Source organism: Notothenia rossii (genome assembly GCF_949606895.1).
Source record: "Notothenia rossii genome assembly, chromosome: 8".
Classification (NCBI taxonomy): domain Eukaryota; kingdom Metazoa; phylum Chordata; class Actinopteri; order Perciformes; family Nototheniidae; genus Notothenia; species Notothenia rossii.
Genome location: NC_136906.1, coordinates 42,547,633 through 42,569,890, shown reverse-complemented (window position 1 = coordinate 42,569,890; position 22,258 = coordinate 42,547,633). Strand labels below are relative to the sequence as shown.

Below are 22,258 nucleotides of genomic sequence, written 5' to 3'. Positions count from 1 at the left end.
TGGGTTAGCTCATTGGTTAGCATCAGTTAGTTCATTGGTTAGCCTCAGTTAGCTCATTGTTTAGCCTCGGTTAGCTCATTGGTTAGCCTGGGTTAGCTCATTGGTTAGCTTCAGTTAGCTCATTGGTTAGCCTCGGTTAGCTCATTGGTTAGCCTGGGTTAGCTCATTCCTCGGTTAGCTCATTGGTTAGCCTGGGTTAGCTTCAGTTAGCTCATTGGTTAGCCTCGGTTAGCTCATTGGTTAGCATCAGTAAGCTCATTGGTTAGCCTCAGTTAGCTCATTGGTTAGCTTCAGTTAGCTCATTGGTTAGCCTCGGTTAGCTCATTGGTTAGCCTGGGTTAGCTCATTGGTTAGCATCAGTTAGCTCATTGGTTAGCCTCAGTTAGCTCATTGGTTAGCCTCGGTTAGCTCATTGGTTAGCCTGGGTTAGCTCATTACTCGGTTAGCTCATTGGTTAGCTTCAGTTAGCTCATTGGTTAGCCTCGGTTAGCTCATTGGTTAGCCTGGGTTAGCTCATTGGTTAGCATCAGTTAGCTCATTGGTTAGCCTCAGTTAGCTCATTGGTTAGCTTCAGTTAGCTCATTGGTTAGCCTCGGTTAGCTCATTGGTTAGCATCAGTTAGCTCATTGTTTAGCTTCAGTTAGCTCATTGGTTAGCTTCAGTTAGCTCATTGGTTAGCCTGGGTTAGCTCATTGGTTAGCCTGGGTTAGCTCATTGGTTAGCATCAGTTAGCTCATTGGTTAGCCTCGGTTAGCTCATTGGTTAGATTCAGTTAGCTCATTGGTTAGCCTGGGCTAGCTTATTGGTTAGCCTGTGTTAGCTCATTGGTTAGCCTGGGTTAGCTCATTGGTTAGCTTCAGTTAGCTCATTGGTTAGCCTCGGTTAGCTCATTGGTTAGCCTGGGTTAGCTCATTGGTTAGCATCAGTTAGCTCATTGGTTAGCCTCAGTTAGCTCATTGGTTAGCCTCGGTTAGCTCATTGGTTAGCCTGGGTTAGCTCATTACTCGGTTAGCTCATTGGTTAGCTTCAGTTAGCTCATTGGTTAGCCTCGGTTAGCTCATTGGTTAGCCTGGGTTAGCTCATTGGTTAGCATCAGTTAGCTCATTGGTTAGCCTCAGTTAGCTCATTGGTTAGCTTCAGTTAGCACATTGGTTAGCCTCGGTTAGCTCATTGGTTAGCATCAGTTAGCTCATTGTTTAGCTTCAGTTAGCTCATTGGTTAGCTTCAGTTAGCTCATTGGTTAGCCTGGGTTAGCTCATTGGTTAGCCTGGGTTAGCTCATTGGTTAGCATCAGTTAGCTCATTGGTTAGCCTCGGTTAGCTCATTGGTTAGCTTCAGTTAGCTCATTGGTTAGCTTCATTTAGCCAATTGGTTAGCCTCGGTTAGCTCATTGGTTAGCCTGGGTTAGCTCATTCCTCGGTTAGCTCATTGGTTAGCCTGGGTTAGCTCATTGGTTAGCTTCAGTTAGCTCATTGGTTAGCCTCGGTTAGCTCATTGGTTAGCCTGGGTTAGCTCATTCCTCGGTTAGCTCATTGGTTAGCCTGGGTTAGCTTCAGTTAGCTCATTGGTTAGCCTCGGTTAGCTCATTGGTTAGCATCAGTTAGCTCATTGGTTAGCCTCAGTTACCTCATTGGTTAGCCTCGGTTAGCTCATTGGTTAGATTCATTTAGCTCATTGGTTAGCCTCGGTTAGCTCATTGGTTAGCCTGGGTTAGCTCATTGGTTAGCATCAGTTAGTTCATTGGTAAGCCTCAGTTAGCTCATTGGTTAGCCTCGGTTAGCTCATTGGTTAGCCTGGGTTAGCTCATTGGTTAGCTTCAGTTAGCTCATTGGTTAGCCTCGGTTAGCTCATTGGTTAGCCTGGGTTAGCTCATTCCTCGGTTAGCTCATTGGTTAGCCTGGGTTAGCTTCAGTTAGCTCATTGGTTAGCCTCGGTTAGCTCATTGGTTAGCATCAGTTAGCTCATTGGTTAGCCTCAGTTAGCTCATTGGTTAGCCTCGGTTAGCTCATTGGTTAGATTCAGTTCAGTTAACCAATGAGCTAACCCAGGCTAACCCAGGCTAACCAATGAGATAACTGAGGCTAACCAAAGAGCTAACTGATGCTAACCAGAGAGCTAACCGAGGCTAACCAATGAGCTAACTGAAGCTAACCAATGAGCTAACCCCGGCTAACCGAGGAATGAGCTAACCCAGGCTAACCAATGAGCTAACCGAGGCTAACCAATGAGCTAACTGAAGCTAACCAATGAGCTAACCGAGGCTAACCAATGAGCTAACTGAAGCTAACCAATGAGCTAACCCCGGCTAACCGAGGAATGAGCTAACCCAGACTAACCAATGAGCTAACCGAGGCTAACCAATGAGCTAACTGAAGCTAACCAATGAGCTAACTGAAGCTAACCAATGAGCTAACCGAGGCTAACCAATGAGCTAACTGATGCTAACCATTGAGTTGACTGAGGCTAACCAATGAGCTAACTGATGCTAACCAATGAGCTAATCCAGGCTAACCAATGAGCTAACCCAGGCTAACCAATGAGCTAACCGAGGCTAACAATGAGCTAACCCAGGCTAACCAATGAGCTAACCGAGGAATGAGCTAACCCAGGCTAACCAATGAGCTAACCGCGGCTAACCAATTGGCTAAATGAAGCTAACCAATGAGCCAACTGAAGCTAACCAATGAGCTAACCGTGGCTAACCAATGAGCTAACTGATGCTAACCAATGAGCTAACTGAGGCTAACCAATGAGCTAACTGATGCTAACCAATGAGCTAACCTAGGCTAACCAATGAGCTAACCGAGGCGAACCAATGAGCTAACTGAAGCTAACCAATGAGCTAACTGAAGCTAAACAATGAGCTAACTGATGCTAACCAATGAGCTAACAGAGGCTAACCAATGAGCTAACTGAAGCCAACCAATGAACTAACCCAGGCTAACCAATGAGCTAACCCAGGCTAATCAATGAGCTAGCCCAGGCTAACCAATGAGCTAACTGAAGCTAACCAATGAGCTAACCGAGGCTAACCAATGAGCTAACCGAGTAATGAGCTAACCCAGGCTAACCAATGAGTTAACCGAGGTTAACCAATGAGCTAACTGAGGCTAACCAATGAGCTAACTGATGCTAACCAATGAGCTAACCCAGGCTAACCAATGAGCTAACCGAGGCTAACCAATGAGCTAACTGAATCTAACCAATGAGCTAACCCAGGCTAACCAATGAGCTAACACAGGCTAACCAATGAGCTAGGCCAGGTTAACCAATGAGCTAACTGAATCTAACCAATTAACTAACCGAGGCTAACCAATGAGCTAACTGAGGCTAAACAATGAGCTAACTGATGCTAACCAATGAGCTAACTGAAGCTAACCCAGGCTAACCAATGAGCTAACCGAGGAATGAGCTAACCCAGGCTAACCTATGAGCTAACCGAGGCTAACCAATGAGCTAACTGAAGCTAACCAATGAGCTAACCCAGGCTAACCAATGAGCTAACCCAGGCTAACCAATGAGCTAACCGAGGCAAACCAATGAGCTAACTGAGGCTAACCAATGAGCTAACTGATGCTAACCAATGAGCTAACCCAGGCTAACCAATGAGCTAACCGAGGCTAACCAATGAGCTAACTGAATCTAACCAATGAGCTAACCGAGGCTAACCAATGAGCAAACTGAGGCTAACCAATGAGCTAACTGATGCTAACCAATGAGCTAACCGAGGCTAACCAATGAGCTAACTGAAGCTAACCCAGGCTAACCAATGAGCTAACCGAGGAATGAGCTAACCCAGGCTAACCAATGAGCTAACCAAGGCTAACCAATGAGCTAACTGATGCTAACCAATGAGCTAACTGATGCTAACCAATGAGCTAACCCAGGCTAACCAATGAGCTAACCGAGGCTAACCAAAGAGCTAACTGAATCTAACCAATGAGCTAACCGAGGCTAACCAATGAGCTAACTGAGGCTAACCAATGAGCTAACTGATGCTAACCAATGAGCATCCGAGGCTAACCAATGAGCTAACTGAAGCTAACCCAGGATAACCAATGAGCTAACCTAGGAATGAGCTAACCCAGGCTAACCAATGAGCTAACCGAGGCTAACCAATGAGCTAACTGAAGCTAACCAATGAGCTAACCCAGGCTAACCAATGAGCTAACCCAGGCTAACCAATGAGCTAACCGAGGCTAACCAATGAGCTAACTGAGGCTAACCAATGAGCTAACTGATGCTAACCAATGAGCTAACCCAGGCTAACCAATGAGCTAGCCCAGGCTAACCAATGAGCTAACTGAATCTAACCAATGAGCTAACCGAGGCTAACCAATGAGCTAACTGAGGCTAACCAATGAGCTCACCCAGGCTAACCAATGAGCTAACTGAGGCTAACCAATGAGCTAACCCAGGCTAACCAATGAGCTAACTGAAGCTAACCAATGAGCTAACCGAGGAATGAGCTAACCCAGGCTAACCAATGAACTAACTGAGGCTAACCAAAGAGCTAACTGATGCTAACCAGAGAGCTAACTGATGCTAACCAATGAGCTAACCTAGGCTAACCAATGAGCTAACAGAAGCTAACCAATGAGCTAACCCAGGCTAACCAATGAGCTAACCCAGGCTAACCAATGAGCTAACTGAGGCTAAACAATGAGCTAACTGATGCTAACCAATGAGCTAACTGGAGCTAACCCAGGCTAACCCAGGCTAACCAATGAGCTAACTGAAGCTAACAATGAGCTAACTGAGGCTAACCAATGAGCTAACTGATGCTAACCAATGAGCTAACCGAGGCTAACCAATGAGCTAACTGAAGCTAACCAATGAGCTAACCCAGGCTAACCAATGAGTTAACCAAGGCTAACCAATGAGCTAACTGATGCTAACCAATGAGCTTACCCAGGCTAACCAATGAGCTAACCCAGGCTAACCAATGAGCTAACCAATGAGCTAACTGAAGCTAACCAATGAGCTAACGCAGGCTAACCAATGAGCTAACCGAGGCTAACCAATGAGCTAACTGAAGCTAACCAATGAGCTAACGCAGGCTAACCAATGAGCTAACCGAGGCTAACCAATGAGCTAACTGAAGCTAACCAATGAGCTAACTGCTCATTGGTTAGCTTAAGTTAGCTCATTGGTTAGCCTCGGTTAGCTCATTGGTTAGCATCAGTTAGCTCATTGGTTAGCCTCAGTTAGCTCATTGTTAGCTTCAGTTAGCTCATTGGTTAGCCTGGGTTAGCCTGGGTTAGCTCCAGTTAGCTCATCGGTTAGCATCAGTTAGCTCATTGTTTAGCCTCAGTTAGCTCATTGGTTAGCATGGGTTAGCTCATTGGTTAGCCTGGGTTAGCTCATTGGTTAGATTCAGTTAGCTCATTGGTTAGCCTGGGCTAGCTCATTGGTTAGCCTGGGTTTGCTCATTGGTTAGCATCAGTTAGCTCATTGGTTAGCCTCGGTTAGCTCATTGGTTATCCTCGGTTAGCTCATTGGTTAGCCTGGGTTAGCTCATTGGTTAGCCTGGGTTAGCTCATTGGTTAGCTTCAGTTAGCTCATTGGTTAGCCTCGGTTAGCTCATTGGTTAGCCTGGGTTAGCTCATTCCTCGGTTAGCTTATTGGTTAGCCTGGGTTAGCTTCAGTTAGCTCATTGGTTAGCCTCGGTTAGCTCATTGGTTAGATTCAGTTAGCTCATTGGTTAGCCTCGGTTAGCTCATTGGTTAGCCTGGGTTAGCTCATTGGTTAGCATCAGTTAGTTCATTGGTTAGCCTCAGTTAGCTCATTGTTTAGCCTCGGTTAGCTCATTGGTTAGCCTGGGTTAGCTCATTGGTTAGCTTCAGTTAGCTCATTGGTTAGCCTCGGTTAGCTCATTGGTTAGCCTGGGTTAGCTCATTCCTCGGTTAGCTCATTGGTTAGCCTGGGTTAGCTTCAGTTAGCTCATTGGTTAGCCTCGGTTAGCTCATTGGTTAGCATCAGTTAGCTCATTGGTTAGCCTCAGTTAGCTCATTGGTTAGCCTCAGTTAGCTCATTGGTTAGATTCAGTTAGCTCATTGGTTAGCCTCGGTTAGCTCATTGGTTAGCCTGGGTTAGCTCATTGGTTAGCATCAGTTAGCTCATTGGTTAGCCTCAGTTAGCTCATTGGTTAGCTTCGGTTAGCTCATTGGTTAGCCTGGGTTAGCTCATTGGTTAGCCTGGGTTAGCTCATTGGTTAGCTTCAGTTAGCTCATTGGTTAGCCTCGGTTAGCTCATAGGTTAGCCTGGGTTAGCTCATTCCTCGGTTAGCTCATTGGTTAGCCTGGGTTAGCTTCAGTTAGCTCATTGGTTAGCCTCGGTTAGCTCATTGGTTAGCATCAGTTAGCTCATTGGTTAGCCTCAGTTAGCTCATTGGTTAGCCTCGGATAGCTCATTGGTTAGATTCAGTTAGCTCATTGGTTAGCCTGGGCTAGCTTATTGGTTAGCCTGTGTTAGCTCATTGGTTAGCCTGGGTTAGCTCATTGGTTAGCTTCAGTTAGCTCATTGGTTAGACTCGGTTAGCTCATTGGTTAGCCTGGGTTAGCTCATTGGTTAGCATCAGTTAGCTCATTGGTTAGCCTCAGTTAGCTCATTGGTTAGCCTCGGTTAGCTCATTGGTTAGCCTGGGTTAGCTCATTACTCGGTTAGCTCATTGGTTAGCTTCAGTTTGCTCATTGGTTAGCCTCGGTTAGCTCATTGGTTAGCCTGGGTTAGCTCATTGGTTAGCATCAGTTAGCTCATTGGTTAGCCTCAGTTAGCTCATTGGTTAGCTTCAGTTAGCTCATTGGTTAGCCTCGGTTAGCTCATTGGTTAGCATCAGTTAGCTCATTGTTTAGCTTCAGTTAGCTCATTGGTTAGCTTCAGTTAGCTCATTGGTTAGCCTGGGTTAGCTCATTGGTTAGCCTGGGTTAGCTCATTGGTTAGCATCAGTTAGCTCATTGGTTAGCCTCGGTTAGCTCATTGGTTAGCTTCAGTTAGCTCATTGGTTAGCTTCATTTAGCCAATTGGTTAGCCTCGGTTAGCTCATTGGTTAGCCTGGGTTAGCTCATTCCTCGGTTAGCTCATTGGTTAGCCTGGGTTAGCTCATTGGTTAGCTTCAGTTAGCTCATTGGTTAGCCTGGGTTAGCTCATTGGTTAGATTCAGTTAGCTCATTGGTTAGCCTGGGCTAGCTCATTGGTTAGCCTGGTATAGCTCATTGGTTAGCATCAGTTAGCTCATTGGTTAGCCTCAGTTAGCTCATTGGTTATCCTCGGTTAGCTCATTGGTTAGCCTGGGTTAGCTCATTGGTTAGCCTGGGTTAGCTCATTGGTTAGCTTCAGTTAGCTCATTGGTTAGCCTTGGTTAGCTCATTGGTTAGCCTGGGTTAGCTCATTCCTCGGTTAGCTCATTGGTTAGCCTGGGTTAGCTTCAGTTAGCTCATTGGTTAGCCTCGGTTAGCTCATTGGTTAGCATCAGTTAGCTCATTGGTTAGCCTCAGTTACCTCATTGGTTAGCCTCGGTTAGCTCATTGGTTAGATTCAGTTAGCTCATTGGTTAGCCTCGGTTAGCTCAGCCTCAGTTAGCTCATTGGTTAGCCTCGGTTAGCTCATTGGTTAGCCTGGGTTAGCTCATTGGTTAGCTTCAGTTAGCTCATTGGTTAGCCTCGGTTAGCTCATTGGTTAGCCTGGGTTAGCTCATTCCTCGGTTAGCTCATTGGTTAGCCTGGGTTAGCTTCAGTTAGCTCATTGGTTAGCCTCGGTTAGCTCATTGGTTAGCATCAGTTAGCTCATTGGTTAGCCTCAGTTAGCTCATTGGTTAGCCTCGGTTAGCTCATTGGTTAGATTCAGTTAGCTCATTGGTTAGCCTCGGTTAGCTCATTGGTTAGCCTGGGTTAGTTAATTGGTTAGCATCAGTTAGCTCATTGGTTAGCCTCAGTTAGCTCATTGGTTAGCTTCGGTTAGCTCATTGGTTAGCCTGGGTTAGCTCATTGGTTAGCCTGGGTTAGCTCCTTGGTTAGCTTCAGTTAGCTCATTGGTTAGCCTCGGTTAGCTCATAGGTTAGCCTGGGTTAGCACATTCCTCGGTTAGCTCATTGGTTAGCCTGGGTTAGCTTCAGTTAGCTCATTGGTTAGCCTCGGTTAGCTCATTGGTTAGCATCAGTTAGCTCATTGGTTAGCCTCAGTAAGCTCATTGGTTAGCCTCGGTTAGCTCATTGGTTAGATTCAGTTAGCTCATTGGTTAGCCTGGGCTAGCTCATTGGTTAGCCTGTGTTAGCTCATTGGTTAGCCTGGGTTAGCTCATTGGTTAGCTTCAGTTAGCTCATTGGTTAGCCTCGGTTAGCTCATTGGTTAGCCTGGGTTAGCTCATTGGTTAGCATCAGTTAGCTCATTGGTTAGCCTCAGTTAGCTCATTGGTTAGCCTCGGTTAGCTCATTTGTTAGCCTGGGTTAGCTCATTACTCGGTTAGCTCATTGGTTAGCCTCGGTTAGCTCATTGGTTAGCTTCAGTTAGCTCATTGGTTAGCCTGGGCTAGCTCATTGGTTAGCCTGGGTTAGCTCATTGGTTAGCCTGGGTTAGCTCATTGGTTAGCTTCAGTTAGCTCATTGGTTAGCCTCGGTTAGCTCATTTGTTAGCATCAGTTAGCTCATTGTTTAGCTTCAGTTAGCTCATTGGTTAGCTTCAGTTAGCTCATTGGTTAGCCTCGGTTAGCTCATTGGTTAGCCTGGGTTAGCTCATTGGTTAGCATCAGTTAGCTCATTGGTTAGCCTCAGTTAGCTCATTGGTTAGCATCAGTTAGCTCATTGGTTAGCCTCGGTTAGCTCATTGGTTAGCTTCAGTTAGCTCATTGGTTAGCTTCATTTAGCCAATTGGTTAGCCTCGGTTAGCTCATTGGTTAGCCTGGGTTAGCTCATTCCTCGGTTAGCTCATTGGTTAGCCTGGGTTAGCTCATTGGTTAGCTTCAGTTAGCTCATTGGTTAGCCTGGGTTAGCTCATTGGTTAGCCTCGGTTAGCTCATTGGTTAGCCTGGGTTAGCTCATTGTTTAGCCTGGATTAGCTCATTGGTTAGCATCAGTTAGCTCATTGGTTAGCCTCAGTTAGCTCAATGGTTAGCATCAGTTAGCTCATTGGTTAGCCTCGGTTAGCTCATTGGTTAGCTTCAGTTAGCTCATTGGTTAGCTTCAGTTAGCTCATTGGTTAGCCTCGGTTAGCTCATTGGTTAGCCTGGGTTAGCTCATTCCTCGGTTAGCCGGGGTTAGCTCATTGGTTAGCTTCAGTTAGCTCATTGGTTAGCCTCGATTAGCTCATTGGTTAGCATCAGTTAGCTCATTAGTTAGCCTCAGTTAGCTCATTGTTAGCTTCAGTTAGCTCATTGGTTAGCCTGGGTTAGCCTGGGTTAGCTCATTGGTTAGCTTCGGTTAGCTCATTGGTTAGCCTCGGTTAGCTCATTGGTTAGCATCAGTTAGCTCTCTGGTTAGCATCAGTTAGCTCTTTGGTTAGCCTCAGTTAGCTCATTGGTTAGCCTGGGTTAGCTCATTCCTCGGTTAGCTCATTGGTTAGCTTCAGTTAGCTCATTGGTTAGCCTGGGTTAGCTCATTGGTTAGCCTCAGTTAGCTCATTGGTTAGCCTGGGTTAGCTCATTGGTTAGCTTCAGTTAGCTCATTGGTTAGCCTGGGTTAGCTCATTGGTTAGCCTCAGTTAGCTCATTGGTTAGCCTGGGTTAGCTCATTGGTTAGCTTCAGTTAGCTCATTGGTTAGCCTCGGTTAGCTCATTGGTTAGCCTGCGTTAGCTCATTGGTTAGCTTCAGTTAGCTCATTGGTTAGCCTCGGTTAGCTCATTGGTTAGCCTGCGTTAGCTCATTGGTTAGCTTCAGTTAGCTCATTGGTTAGCTCATTGGTTAGCCTGGGTTAGCTCATTGGTTAGCCTGGGTAAGCTCATTGGTTAGCATCAGTTAGCTCATTGGTTAGCCTTGGTTAGCTCATTGGTTAGCCTGGGTTAGCTTATTGGTTAGCTTCAGTTAGCTCATTGGTTAGCCTCGGTTAGCTCATTGGTTAGCATCAGTTAGCTCATTGGTTAGCCTCAGTTAGCTCATTGTTAGCTTCAGTTAGCTCATTGGTTAGCCTGAGTTAGCCTGGGTTAGCTCCAGTTAGCTCATTGGTTAGCATCAGTTAGCTCATTGTTTAGTCTCAGTTAGCTCATTGGTTAGCCTGGGTTAGCTCATTGGTTAGCCTGGGTTAGCTCATTGGTTAGCTTCTGTTAGCTCATTGGTTAGCCTAGGTTAGCTCATTGGTTAGCATCAGTTAACTCTCTGGTTAGCATCAGTTAGCTCTTTGGTTAGCCTCAGTTAGTTCATTGGTTAGCCTGGGTTAGCTCATTCCTCGGTTAGCTCATGGTTAGCTTCAGTTAGCTCATTGGTTAGCCTGGGTTAGCTCATTGGTTAGCCTCAGTTAGCTCATTGGTTAGCCTGGGTGAGCTCATTGGTTAGCCTCAGTTAGCTCATTGGTTAGCCTCGGTTAGCTCATTGGTTAGATTCAGTTAGCTCATTGGTTAGCCTGGGCTAGCTCATTGGTTAGCCTGGGTTAGCTCATTGGTTAGCATCAGTTAGCTCATTGGTTAGCCTCAGTTAGCTCATTGGTTAGCCTTGGTTAGCTCATTGGTTAGCCTGGGTTAGCTCATTGGTTAGCCTGGGTTAGCTCATTGGTTAGCTTCAGTTAGCTCATTGGTTAGCCTCGGTTAGCTCATTGGTTAGCCTGGGTTAGCTCATTCCTAGGTTAGCTCATTGGTTAGCCTGGGTTAGCTTCAGTTAGCTCATTGGTTAGCCTCGGATGCTCATTGGTTAGCATCAGTTAGCTCATTGGTTAGCCTCAGTTAGCTCATTGGTTAGCCTCGGTTAGCTCATTGGTTAGATTCAGTTAGCTCATTGGTTAGCCTCGGTTAGCTCATTGGTTAGCCTGGGTTAGCTCATTGGTTAGCATCAGTTAGCTCATTGGTTAGCCTCAGTTAGCTCATTGGTTAGCCTCGGTTAGCTCATTGGTTAGCCTGGGTTAGCTCATTCCTCGGTTAGCTCATTGGTTAGCCTGGGTTAGCTTCAGTTAGCTCATTGGTTAGCCTCGGTTAGCTCATTGGTTAGCATCAGTTAGCTCATTGGTTAGCCTCAGTTAGCTCATTGGTTAGCCTCGGTTAGCTCATTGGTTAGATTCAGTTAGCTCATTGGTTAGCCTCGGTTAGCTCATTGGTTAGCCTGGGTTAGCTCATTGGTTAGCATCAGTTAGCTCATTGGTTAGCCTCAGTTAGCTCATTGGTTTGCTTCGGTTAGCTCATTGGTTAGCCTGGGTTAGCTCATTGGATTGGTTAGCATCAGTTAGCTCATTGGTTAGCCTCAGTTAGCTCATTGGTTAGCATCAGTTAGCTCATTGGTTAGCCTCGGTTAGCTCATTGGTTAGCTTCAGTTAGCTCATTGGTTAGCTTCATTTAGCCAATTGGTTAGCCTCGGTTAGCTCATTGGTTAGCCTGGGTTAGGGAATGTTCCGGTATTTGGACAACATTAACATGGGATCACTCCGGTCAATGTACGTACTTCGTCTCACTGGAATATTAATGGCCAGATTGAATACAACATCGACCCAAATTCTCCGGTCAATGACAGGAGAGTTTTGAAAGTGACAAAACACTGTTCCACACATTTAAAAACACTTAATCAATGTTTACCCAGGATCCATGCACCTTTCCTGGCTTGTAAAATGTGGTGATGCGCCCTGGAGGTAGCGGGTAGGCTCTGTGCGTGGTGCTGAACCCCAGCCTGTCTATGTGGAATACAAAAACAAACAAAGACAAACACCTTTAAGGTCACCAGGGTCGTGAGGTTCTGGTTCTGGCGGTGTGCATGGAGGGGTTTAGTCCGAGTGAGGAGTGCTCGAGCGTGGGAGGATGTGTAAGGCAGAGGAGGGTAACAAAAGGTGTGTGCAGGAGCAGGGAGAAAAGAGAAAATAAAAAGACTCAAAGTGTTCCACCTTCCAGCAGCAGCAGCAGCAGCAGCGGGCCCGCGGTGCTGAACACCTGCCTGTCTATGTGGAGTACAAAAACAAACAAAGACAAACACCTTTAAGGTCACCAGGGTCGTGAGGTTCTGGTTCTGGCGGTGTGCATGGAGGGGTTTAGTCCGAGTGAGGAGTGCTCGAGCGTGGGAGGATGTGTAAGGCAGAGGAGGGTAACAAAAGGTGTGTGCAGGAGCAGGGAGAAAAGAGAAAATAAAAAGACTCAAAGTGTTCCACCTTCCAGCAGCAGCAGCAGCAGCAGCGGGCCCGCGGTGCTGAACACCTGCCTGTCTATGTGGAGTACAAAAACAAACAAAGACAAACACCTTTAAGGTCACCAGGGTCGTGAGGTTCTGGTTCTGGCGGTGTGCATGGAGGGGTTTGACCTGGCTCCCCGACACAATGCACATAGTCTGGAGCAGCGGAGCAGCGGCTGGGCCGTGTTCCCCCTTCTGTCCATTTGCCTATCAGTTTGTTAACGAAGTGGACAGAGGCTGTTTTTCGCCCCTAAAAGTGACTTTTAATGGTGTTTTTTGTATTTAAATGATGGGTCTTATCGTTCTCCAGGGTCCCCGACACAATGAAACTAGTCTGGAGCTCGCTGGGGTCCCGCAAAATGCTTTAATCACGATTTTGTCCTTTTCCCCATCACTTTGTTAACGAAGTGGACAGAGGCTGTTTTTTGCCCCTAAAAGTGACTTTTAATGGTGTTTTTGGCATTTAAATGATGTGTTTTATCATTATCCAGGGTCCCCGACACAATGAAACTAGTCTGGAGCTCGCTGGGGTCCCGCAAAATGCTTTAATCACGATTTGGTCCATTTCCCCATCAGTTTGTTAACGAAGTGGACAGAGGCTGTTTTTTGCTCCTAAAAGTGACTTTTAATGGTGTTTTTGGCATTTAAATGATGTGTTTTATCATTATCCAGGGTCCCCGACACAATGAAACTAGTCTGGAGCTCGCTGGGGTCCCGCAAAATGCTTTAATCACGATTTGGTCCTTTTCCCCATCAGTTTGTTAACGAAGTGGACAGAGGCTGTTTTTTGCCCCTAAAAGTGACTTTTAATGGTGTTTTTGGCATTTAAATGATGGGTTTTATCATTCTCCAGGGTCCCCGACACAATGAAACTAGTCTGGAGCTCGCTGGGGTCCCGCAAAATGCTTTAATCACGATTTGGTCCTTTTCCCCATCACTTTGTTAACGAAGTGGACAGAGGCTGTTTTTTGCCCCTAAAAGTGACTTTTAATGGTGTTTTTTGTATTTAAATGATGGGTTTTATCATTCTCCAGGGTCCCCGACACAATGAAACTAGTCTGGAGCTCGCTGGGGTCCCGCAAAATGCTTTAATCACGATTTGGTCCATTTCCCCATCAGTTTGTTAACGAAGTGGACAGAGGCTGTTTTTTGCCCCTAAAAGTGACTTTTAATGGTGTTTTTTGTATTTAAATGATGTGTTTTATCATTCTCCAGGGTCCCCGACACAATGAAACTAGTCTGGAGCTCGCTGGGGTCCCGCAAAATGCTTTAATCACGATTTGGTCCTTTTCCCCATCAGTTTGTTAACGAAGTGGACAGAGGCTGTTCTTTGCCCCTAAAAGTGACTTTTAATGGTGTTTTTGGCATTTAAATGATGTGTTTTATCATTCTCCAGGGTCCCCGACACAATGAAACTAGTCTGGAGCTCGCTGGGGTCCCGCAAAATGCTTTAATCACGATTTGGTCCTTTTCCCCATCAGTTTGTTAACGAAGTGGACAGAGGCTGTTCTTTGCCCCTAAAAGTGACTTTTAATGGTGTTTTTGGCATTTAAATGATGTGTTTTATCATTATCCAGGGTCCCCGACACAATGAAACTAGTCTGGAGCTCGCTGGGGTCCCGCAAATGCTTTAATCAGGCGTTTTAACACTTTTCCCCACGAAAATGATTTTTAATTATTTTTTGGGGGCTATATAAATCAAATTCCGGTTAATGCCGAGCACAATCGTACCTTTTACTATTTTAATGTATTTGCATGATATATATTTGGGCTATAAAAGCGACATGTTTGGATGACTTTGTCAGTTTATGGAGCTTATCCCACAAATCCCGGATGATCCGGGCCAAATTTGGGAGCTCATAGGCAGCCTGCCATAGGCCCCCACCCGTGGAATGAAAAAAAAATGAAAGAAAACGGTCAATTATATGTTAAAATAATCAAAAAATGAACTTTTAAAATTACATGGGAGAGGGGATCTGAAAAATTGGAGAAGGGGAAAAGTGTTCGGCGCTTCGGGACGAAGCCCCGAACACTTTTCCCCTCCCCCGTTGCAAGGTACAACGGAGAGGGGAATCCAGACTTCCCCTCCTCCGTTGTAAAAAACCGTTCATGTTTTACAAGCTACCTTCTGCACGAAATCGGAAACCCGGTTTTTGAGAGAACTCAGAAAAAAAACGGCTGTGTAACTTCATGGAGGAATTCATCCGCTGTATGTGCACTTTGGCTCGGATACATTTTGTTGCCTGGAGACCCCCCAGCATGGTTCTTACCAAACTTAAAGTTTTTGAACTGGGCTCTGGAGGAAGGTGAGGGGAGTTGACAGGGGACTTTATCCGCCTTATGGGGCACTATTCTCGGATACATTTCAACACTTTTAGCCCTTTTTGATGGTTCTCCAAAAAATAACTCTGACTTTTTCAGAGTGTGGAGGAAGGTGAGGGGAGTTGACAGGGGACTTTATCCGCCTTATGGGGCACTATTCTCGGATACATTTCAACACTTTTAGCCCTTTTTGATGGTTCTCCAAAAAATAACTCTGACTTTTTCAGAGTGTGGAGGAAGGTGAGGGGAGTTGACAGGGGACTTTATCCGCCTTATGGGGCACTATTCTCGGATACATTTCAACACTTTTAGCCCTTTTTGATGGTTCTCCAAAAAATAACTCTGACTTTTTCAGAGTGTGGAGGAAGGTGAGGGGAGTTGACAGGGGACTTTATCCGCCTTATGGGGCACTATTCTCGGATACATTTCAACACTTTTAGCCCTTTTTGATGGTTCTCCAAAAAATAACTCTGACTTTTTCAGAGTGTGGAGGAAGGTGAGGGGAGTTGACAGGGGACTTTACCCGCCTTATGGGGCACTATTCTCGGATACATTTTTTCATTTTCACCCATTTTTGATGGTTCTCCAAAAAATAACTCTGACTTTTTCAGAGTGTGGAGGAAGGTGAGGGGAGTTGACAGGGGACTTTACCCGCCTTATGGGGCACTATTCTCGGATACATTTTTTCATTTTCACCCATTTTTGATGGTTCTCCAAAAAATAACTCTGACTTTTTCAGAGTGTGGAGGAAGGTGAGGGGAGTTGACAGGGGACTTTACCCGCCTTATGGGGCACTATTCTCGGATACATTTTTTCATTTTCACCCATTTTTGATGGTTCTCCAAAAAATAACTCTGACTTTTTCAGAGTGTGGAGGAAGGTGAGGGGAGTTGACAGGGGACTTTACCCGCCTTATGGGGCACTATTCTCGGATACATTTTTTCATTTTCACCCATTTTTGATGGTTCTCCAAAAAATAACTCTGACTTTTTCAGAGTGTGGAGGAAGGTGAGGGGAGTTGACAGGGGACTTTACCCGCCTTATGGGGCACTATTCTCGGATACATTTTTTCATTTTCACCCATTTTTGATGGTTCTCCAAAAAGACAAGTTAGTCTTTTTTCTTCCCCCTTCCTCTTCTGATTTCTCACTGATCGAATGGCAAACGCGACCCGCCATCGGAGGGCCTCCGCCGGCCCGGCCTCGTGCCGGTGCTCTGGCGGTCGGTTCCTCCGAACTGCGGGTTCGACTCTGATGGCCGGGAGGGACGAGGGAAACGTCGGGGGGGTCTGCTGGAGGCTCCTGCTGGAGTGTTGCGTTCACTGGGACCTGGCTCGAAAAACTCGAAACCCTGACTCCAGTGCGGTGTTGCGGCCATGCGCCTCCGGGTACCAGACTCCCCTGCCTCCTCCGTGTTGCGTGGGCTGCGTGGGGGTAACCCTGCGTGTCCGTTACCCTGCGTGTCTCTTACCTCCCAGGCCGACTGATATGAAGCGTTTCCAAGACGAACCGTCTGACTCAGGGGTCCCACCACAGGTTCCGTAGCGGGGTGGAAGTTCCACCTCCCCTCTTTGCCGCGGAATGCAAAACAAACACCTGTTTCTCTCATCCTCCACTGTGGCATAGCGGCCTTAGTCGGCTGCGGCATTCAGCAATTGGCCTTGCTCCGGGCACAGGACCCTACTTCATCAAACTACCTATTTGATCCTGCGTAACAACCACATATATGCTTGTCTGCAAAGACATTGATCGAATGGCAAACGTGACCCGCCATCGGAAGGCCTCCGCCGGCCCGGCTTCGTGCCGGTGCTCTGGCGGTCGGTTCTTCCAAACTGCGGGTTTGACTCTGCTCCTGGGAGCACATATGCTTGTCTGCAAAGAGGGACATGCCTGGTCCCGCCCAGGTGTTCTTCTACGGCTAGTGTCCAGCCAGCTGCGGTATCATCAACTTTGACCCGCCATCGGAGGGCCTCCTCCCCGGGTCCAGCTTCCGGTGCTTGGCGGTCGGTTCCTCCAAACTGTGGGATTGACTCTGCTCCTGGGAGCACATATGCTTGTCTGCAAAGAGGGACATGCCTGGTCCCGCCCAGGTGTTCTTCTACGGCTAGTGTCCAGCCAGCTGCGGTATCATCAACTTTGACCCGCCATCGGAGGGCCTCCTCCCCGGGTCCAGCTTCCGGTGCTTGGCGGTCGGTTCCTCCAAACTGTGGGATTGACTCTGCTCCTGGGAGCACATATGCTTGTCTGCAAAGAGGGACATGCCTGGTCCCGCCCAGGTGTTCTTCTACGGCTAGTGTCCAGCCAGCTGCGGTATCATCAAATTTGACCCGCCATCGGAGGGCCTCCTCCCCGGGTCCAGCTTCCGGTGCTTGGTGGTCGGTTCCTCCAAACTGTGGGATTGACTCTGCTCCTGGGAGCACATATGCTTGTCTGCAAAGAGGGACATGCCTGGTCCCGCCCAGGTGTTCTTCTACGGCTAGTGTCCAGCCAGCTGCGGTATCATCAAATTTGACCCGCCATCGGAGGGCCTCCTCCCCGGGTCCAGCTTCCGGTGCTTGGCGGTCGGTTCATCCAAACTACGGGTAATCCTGGAGCGGACATAAACAAAGAATGATATTTTACAGGACATGATGGATATGTGTTTTTTCCAGGCTTTTTGGAAATAAACCAAATGTGATTTTGCAGTGCATGATATAGCTCATTTTACCCATGTGATGTTGTGCAGTACATTACTGAGCTCATTTAACGATATTGGTCTACCAGGTGAAGTGGGATGCTGCCATTTCCCAACTGGTCTCCGGAGGAATATAAGGAGAGTTGACAGGGGACTCTGCCCAGTGCTCATGAACCAAATGAGGGGTGTGTTAGAGGGGAAAGGCTCTGGCTGTTTCTGCAGCCTCTGCATCTACCTTCTCTCCCCACCCCGATACCAGCGCGTGCCTGCTGTAAAAGGCAGGTGCACGGGCTCTCACTTCCACTAACTCTGAGCCTGGCTCCCGAGCAGCACGTTCTCCCCGGCAGTCCGCCAGCAGATGAAAAACACCCACCTCTCCGCCTCTTCCGAGGGACGAGGGAACCGCGCGGGGGGGTCTGCTGGAGGTTCCTGCCGGGTGCTCCGTACTGCGTTTCACCGGGACCTGGCTCGAAAAACTCGGAACTCTGACTCCAGTGCGGTGTGGCGGTCTCGCCCTGGCCGTCCACCGTGCGCCTCCGGGTACCTGACTCCCCTGCCTCCTCCAGGGGCAGGTGCGAGGGGTTCAATGCCTCCTCCCCCCGCTGCGGCGAAAGCCGGAGCGGGACGGAGCGCCCGGAGGTACTGTTACCCCCACGTTTTGTACCCAAAACTGTCTTGTGAGTTCGTGGCAGAACCATGAAACAAAAAACAATCAATGTATCGGACCCATCGCCAGTCGCGTTGGTGCGGAGGTGGGACCATTTTAACCAGGTGGTAACCCAAGTCCTCCCCTTGGTCCGTGTTCCCTGCATTGAAGCATCGGACCCATGGTTGCAATCAGCAGTTGGCTAACGCATATAAACGGAGAAACAGAAAACCATTTAAATAGAATTCATTGTGTGTGTTTTTGGAAGGATGTTGACCGAATGCCCGGTGTGCAGCCTCCGCTATCTGGCTTTGAATAAGCACCTTAAGCACAAACATGCAGTGCGGAACCTGGATGAAAGAGGCATCATTCTTAAAATGGCCAGTGGTAGAATAAATGTTCGGACCAAACCCTGTCCCATCACAGGGTGTTCGTATGCTGGGAGGAAACTACACCGTCATGTAACTCGTGACCACCCTGAGTTCTCCCGAGATGAGGCACATCAGGTCATGGCAAGGCTGAAGCATAGTGTGGCCCTGCAGTTGCTCCATGACCTCCGAGAGACTAATCCCATCATTGGAATGGCTACATCATTGGATATAGACAATGAGGAGGAATACCCGGTGCACCCTCCACCCTTCTCCCCACATACCGAGTGTGACGAAGAGGACTGCATGCAGGTGAGGCTGGACAATGTGGCATTGAGGGCTCAGAAGGATGCCCTCATTGATGAGGTGAAGACCCTGCGCTCCAGGCTAAAACAGGGTCTAAAACCCAGGAAGCAGAATGCCACTGCTGCTCTGCTTGAGGAAGACGAAGAATGTATACGATTTAAGGGCGTAGCAATCCCAAGTACCCCCGACATGAACTCAGTAGCCTCCGGCAGCAATACCCCTCTCAAGACCCCGGTGAAGACTGTCATGCGGTCCATAGAAGCCTCTGCGAGTGAGACCCCCCTCAAGTCTGTGATGCGGTCCCCAGAAGCCTCCGGAAGCAAGACCCCGGTGAAGACTGTCATGCGGTCCGACAAAGCCTCCGGTAGTGAGACCCCGGTGAACACTGTCATGCGGTCCCCAGAAGCCTCCGGAAGCAAGACCCCGGTGAAGACTGTCATGCGGTCCGACAAAGCCTCCGGTAGAGAGACCCCTCTCAAGTCTGTGATGCGGTCCCCAGAAGCCTCCGGAAGCAAGACCCCAGTGAAGACTGTCATGTGGTCCCCAGAAGCCTCCGGTAGTGAGACCCCAGTGAAGACTGTCATGCGGTCCATAGAAGCCTCTGCGAGTGAGATCCCTCTCAAGTCTGTGATGCGGTCCCCAGAAGCCTCCGGAAGCAAGACCCCGATGCAGACTGTCATGCGGTCCGTAGAAGCCTCCTGTAGTGAGACCCCTGTATGCCAGAAGACCCGTGCGTCTGTCTCCAATAAGCTGAAAGCTAATCTGGCTAAGGACTGGCCCTCTTCCCAAAATCAATGGTGCACTGGGAAGGGACTGTGGAATACCATGCGTGAAATCACGTTGCCTAAAAGCATGGAGACGTACATTCAGACATACAGAGGTCATTGTGAGGGTCTTGCACCGACAGTAAAACGGAAAGAGAATTGTATGTCCAATGTCAGCCGGATAAAGAACTTCATAGTATTCATGGCCCATGGTTTTGACCGGCTGTCAGACTGGCTGTTTCTAAAAGACACAAAGAGGGTCCGTGGCTGGAGCAAGTATATTTCAGAGTCGGGCCGGACAGTCACAACATCGCTGTTGTTCCTGAAGACTGTGAACCATTTCCTGAGGTACTTGTCTGCATCAAAGCTCCGGGGGTGCAGGCTCACCCAGTCTGATATGACCAACATCATCAGAGAGGTGAAAGCCAACATTAACGATTTGAAAAAGTCTGTCACTCTCCACCAGTTTAAGGTGAAGAGGGACAAGCTGGATCGTCTGCCGAGCCAGGCGGAGCTTCTCGCCGCCATGGCGGCCGCTGAGAAGCGCATCCCTGATCTCCTTGACCTGATGGCTAGCAATCCGACCACAATGACCCAGTACCTGCTATATGGCTATCTAACCCTCCATTGGAGCCTCCTGTATGGCCACCGTCCGGGTGTGTATGCAAACATGACCAACACGGAGGTCTTTGAGGCGGACAGAAGGGGCACTGCTGAGGGCTACATCATCCACGTGCAGGATCACAAGACTGCCAAGACATTTGGTGAAGCACAGCTGGTGCTTACAATAAAGGAGTTTAGCTGGGTCATGCGGTGGATGGGGATAAAAGAGGGCTTGTCGGGTCCTCAGAATGAATTCTTCCTTTTCACATCGGGGAAGCAGGCTTCCAAGAACCTGAACGCTCACTTGAAGAGGGCTTGGGCTGATGCTGGGCTAGAAACAGCCGTCACCTTCACCATCTTGCGCACTGCCCTGGCTGACAATATCAAGCATCACCAAGATCCAGAAAGCAGGTCGATTCTGGCTAGGTTTATGTGCCACGACGTAAGCACTGCAGACCGGTTCTACGCGAATACGCCTGGAATAAAGGAGGCATTGAAGATCCGCTCCATGTTCAGGGCGGCGGCAGCAGCTGCAGCAGCATCATCATCAGAAGGAGGTCTACCACCGTCAGCTACCTCCGAAGAGGATTCAGGGGCGGAGAGCAGCGATACCTCTTCTTCAGGACCGATTGGTACTCCTGATGAGGGGAAAGGGGCCGTGGACTCAACCTTTTTTCCCCGGTGCACTGTACAAGTTAGACGGCTAATATGGCCCCCAGGCCCCTGTTAATCATGTTGTTATTATGTTTATTTTGTATACTGTTTTTGTAAAAGTGGTGTGATAATTAAATAAAAAATAAAAAAAAAACATTAGTATAACCTTGAAGGTTCCCAGGGGCAAATACAGTGCCTGTCATTTTGCAGGATATAATTTAACATGTAACCTCTCCTGGAAATGGACATACTCTGTGCATTTCCAGGAGAGGTTCCATGTTAAATTATATCCTGCAATATCCTCCAAAGAAGGGGTGGTAGTGTCATGAATAAGGCCGAATATGTATGCCGATGTGCGGACGGTAAAGCACCGCAAAATCCACCCCTTTAGGGTAACCAGGGGCATGAAGTTCTGTAGGGTGTGAACATCTGGGTTTAGTCCGAGTGAGGAGTGCTCGAGTGTGGGAGGATGTGTAAGGCAGAGGAGGGGAACAAAAGGTGTGTGCAGGAGCAGGGAGAAAAGAGAAAATAAAAAGCCTCAAAGTGTTCCACCTTCCAGCAGCAGCAGCAGCAGCGGGCAGGCTCTGTCCGTGGTGCTGAACACCTGCCTGTCTATGTGGAATACAAAAACAAACAAAGACAAACACCTTTAAGGTCACCAGGGGCGTGAGGTTCTGGTTCTGGCGGTGTGCATGGAGGGGTTTAGTCCGAGTGAGGAGTGCTCGAGCATGGGAGGATGTGTAAGGCAGAGGAGGGGAACAAAAAAAAACGAATACAAATAAGTTAAAGTGTGAACCTCCAGCAGGGCAGGTGCTGCTGCTGCTGCTGCTGCTGCTGCTGCTGTGAAGGAGGACGAATATTGATGCTTGTGTTCGGACGGTAAAGCACCGCAAAATCCACCCCCCCTTAAAGGTGACCAGGGGCATGAGATTCTGCAGGGTGTGAACATCTGGGTTTAGTCCGTGGGGGAGTGCTTAAGTCCGGGGGCCCGGGGTCTCACGGTGCACGAGGTTATGGAAGTGCAGCAGGGCAGGTGCTGCTGCTGCTGCTGCTGCTGCTGCTGCTGCTGCTGCTGCTGCTGCTGTGAAGGAGGACGAATATTGATGCTTGTGTTCGGACGGTAAAACACCGCAAAATCCACCCCCCCTTAAAGGTGACCAGGGGCATGAGATTCTGCAGGGTGTGAACATCTGGGTTTAGTCCGTGGGGGAGTGCTTAAGTCCGGGGGCCCGGGGTCTCACGGTGCACGAGGTTATGGAAGTGCCACTGTTGCCGGAGGTCCTTAGTCCGTCCTTTGGGGCTCTGTCAGGGGCTACAGAGAGGTGGTTTTCCCGGTCCCTCTCCTGGAGGTATGAAATAACCTGAGCTCCATGTGAGGGAGCCGTGCTGGAGCTGCTTAGTCCGTCCTTTGGTGGTCTTTGAGGGGCTAATGAGAGGTGTTTTCCCCGGTCTATTTGATGGAAGTCTGACACGAGCAGAGTGTGCATGCTTTGAAACTAATCCACCCACACTTAGCATGCTATTTTAGGGTATAAATCGTACCTTGTCACCATGCACTGTGCTCCTTGGGACGACGCGCCCTCCTGTGGGGACACATGAGAACTGCACTCAAATCACTTTGTGCTTTTTAAACAGT

General features: G+C 48.2%; 1 protein-coding gene across 1 annotated transcript in view; it reads left to right on the top strand.

Annotated features, from left to right (window-relative positions):
• The window catches only part of LOC307014449 (uncharacterized protein), a 214,556-nt gene extending 193,803 nt beyond the window's left edge, over positions 1-20,753 (top strand). The window contains exon 2 of the mRNA XM_079642347.1: positions 18,354-20,753. Coding sequence (XP_079498473.1) covers positions 18,354-20,698 — 2,345 coding nt within the window. The 3' untranslated portion in view covers positions 20,699-20,753. The remainder of the gene's footprint in view (positions 1-18,353) is intronic.
• Positions 20,754-22,258: the final 1,505 nt, after the last annotated feature.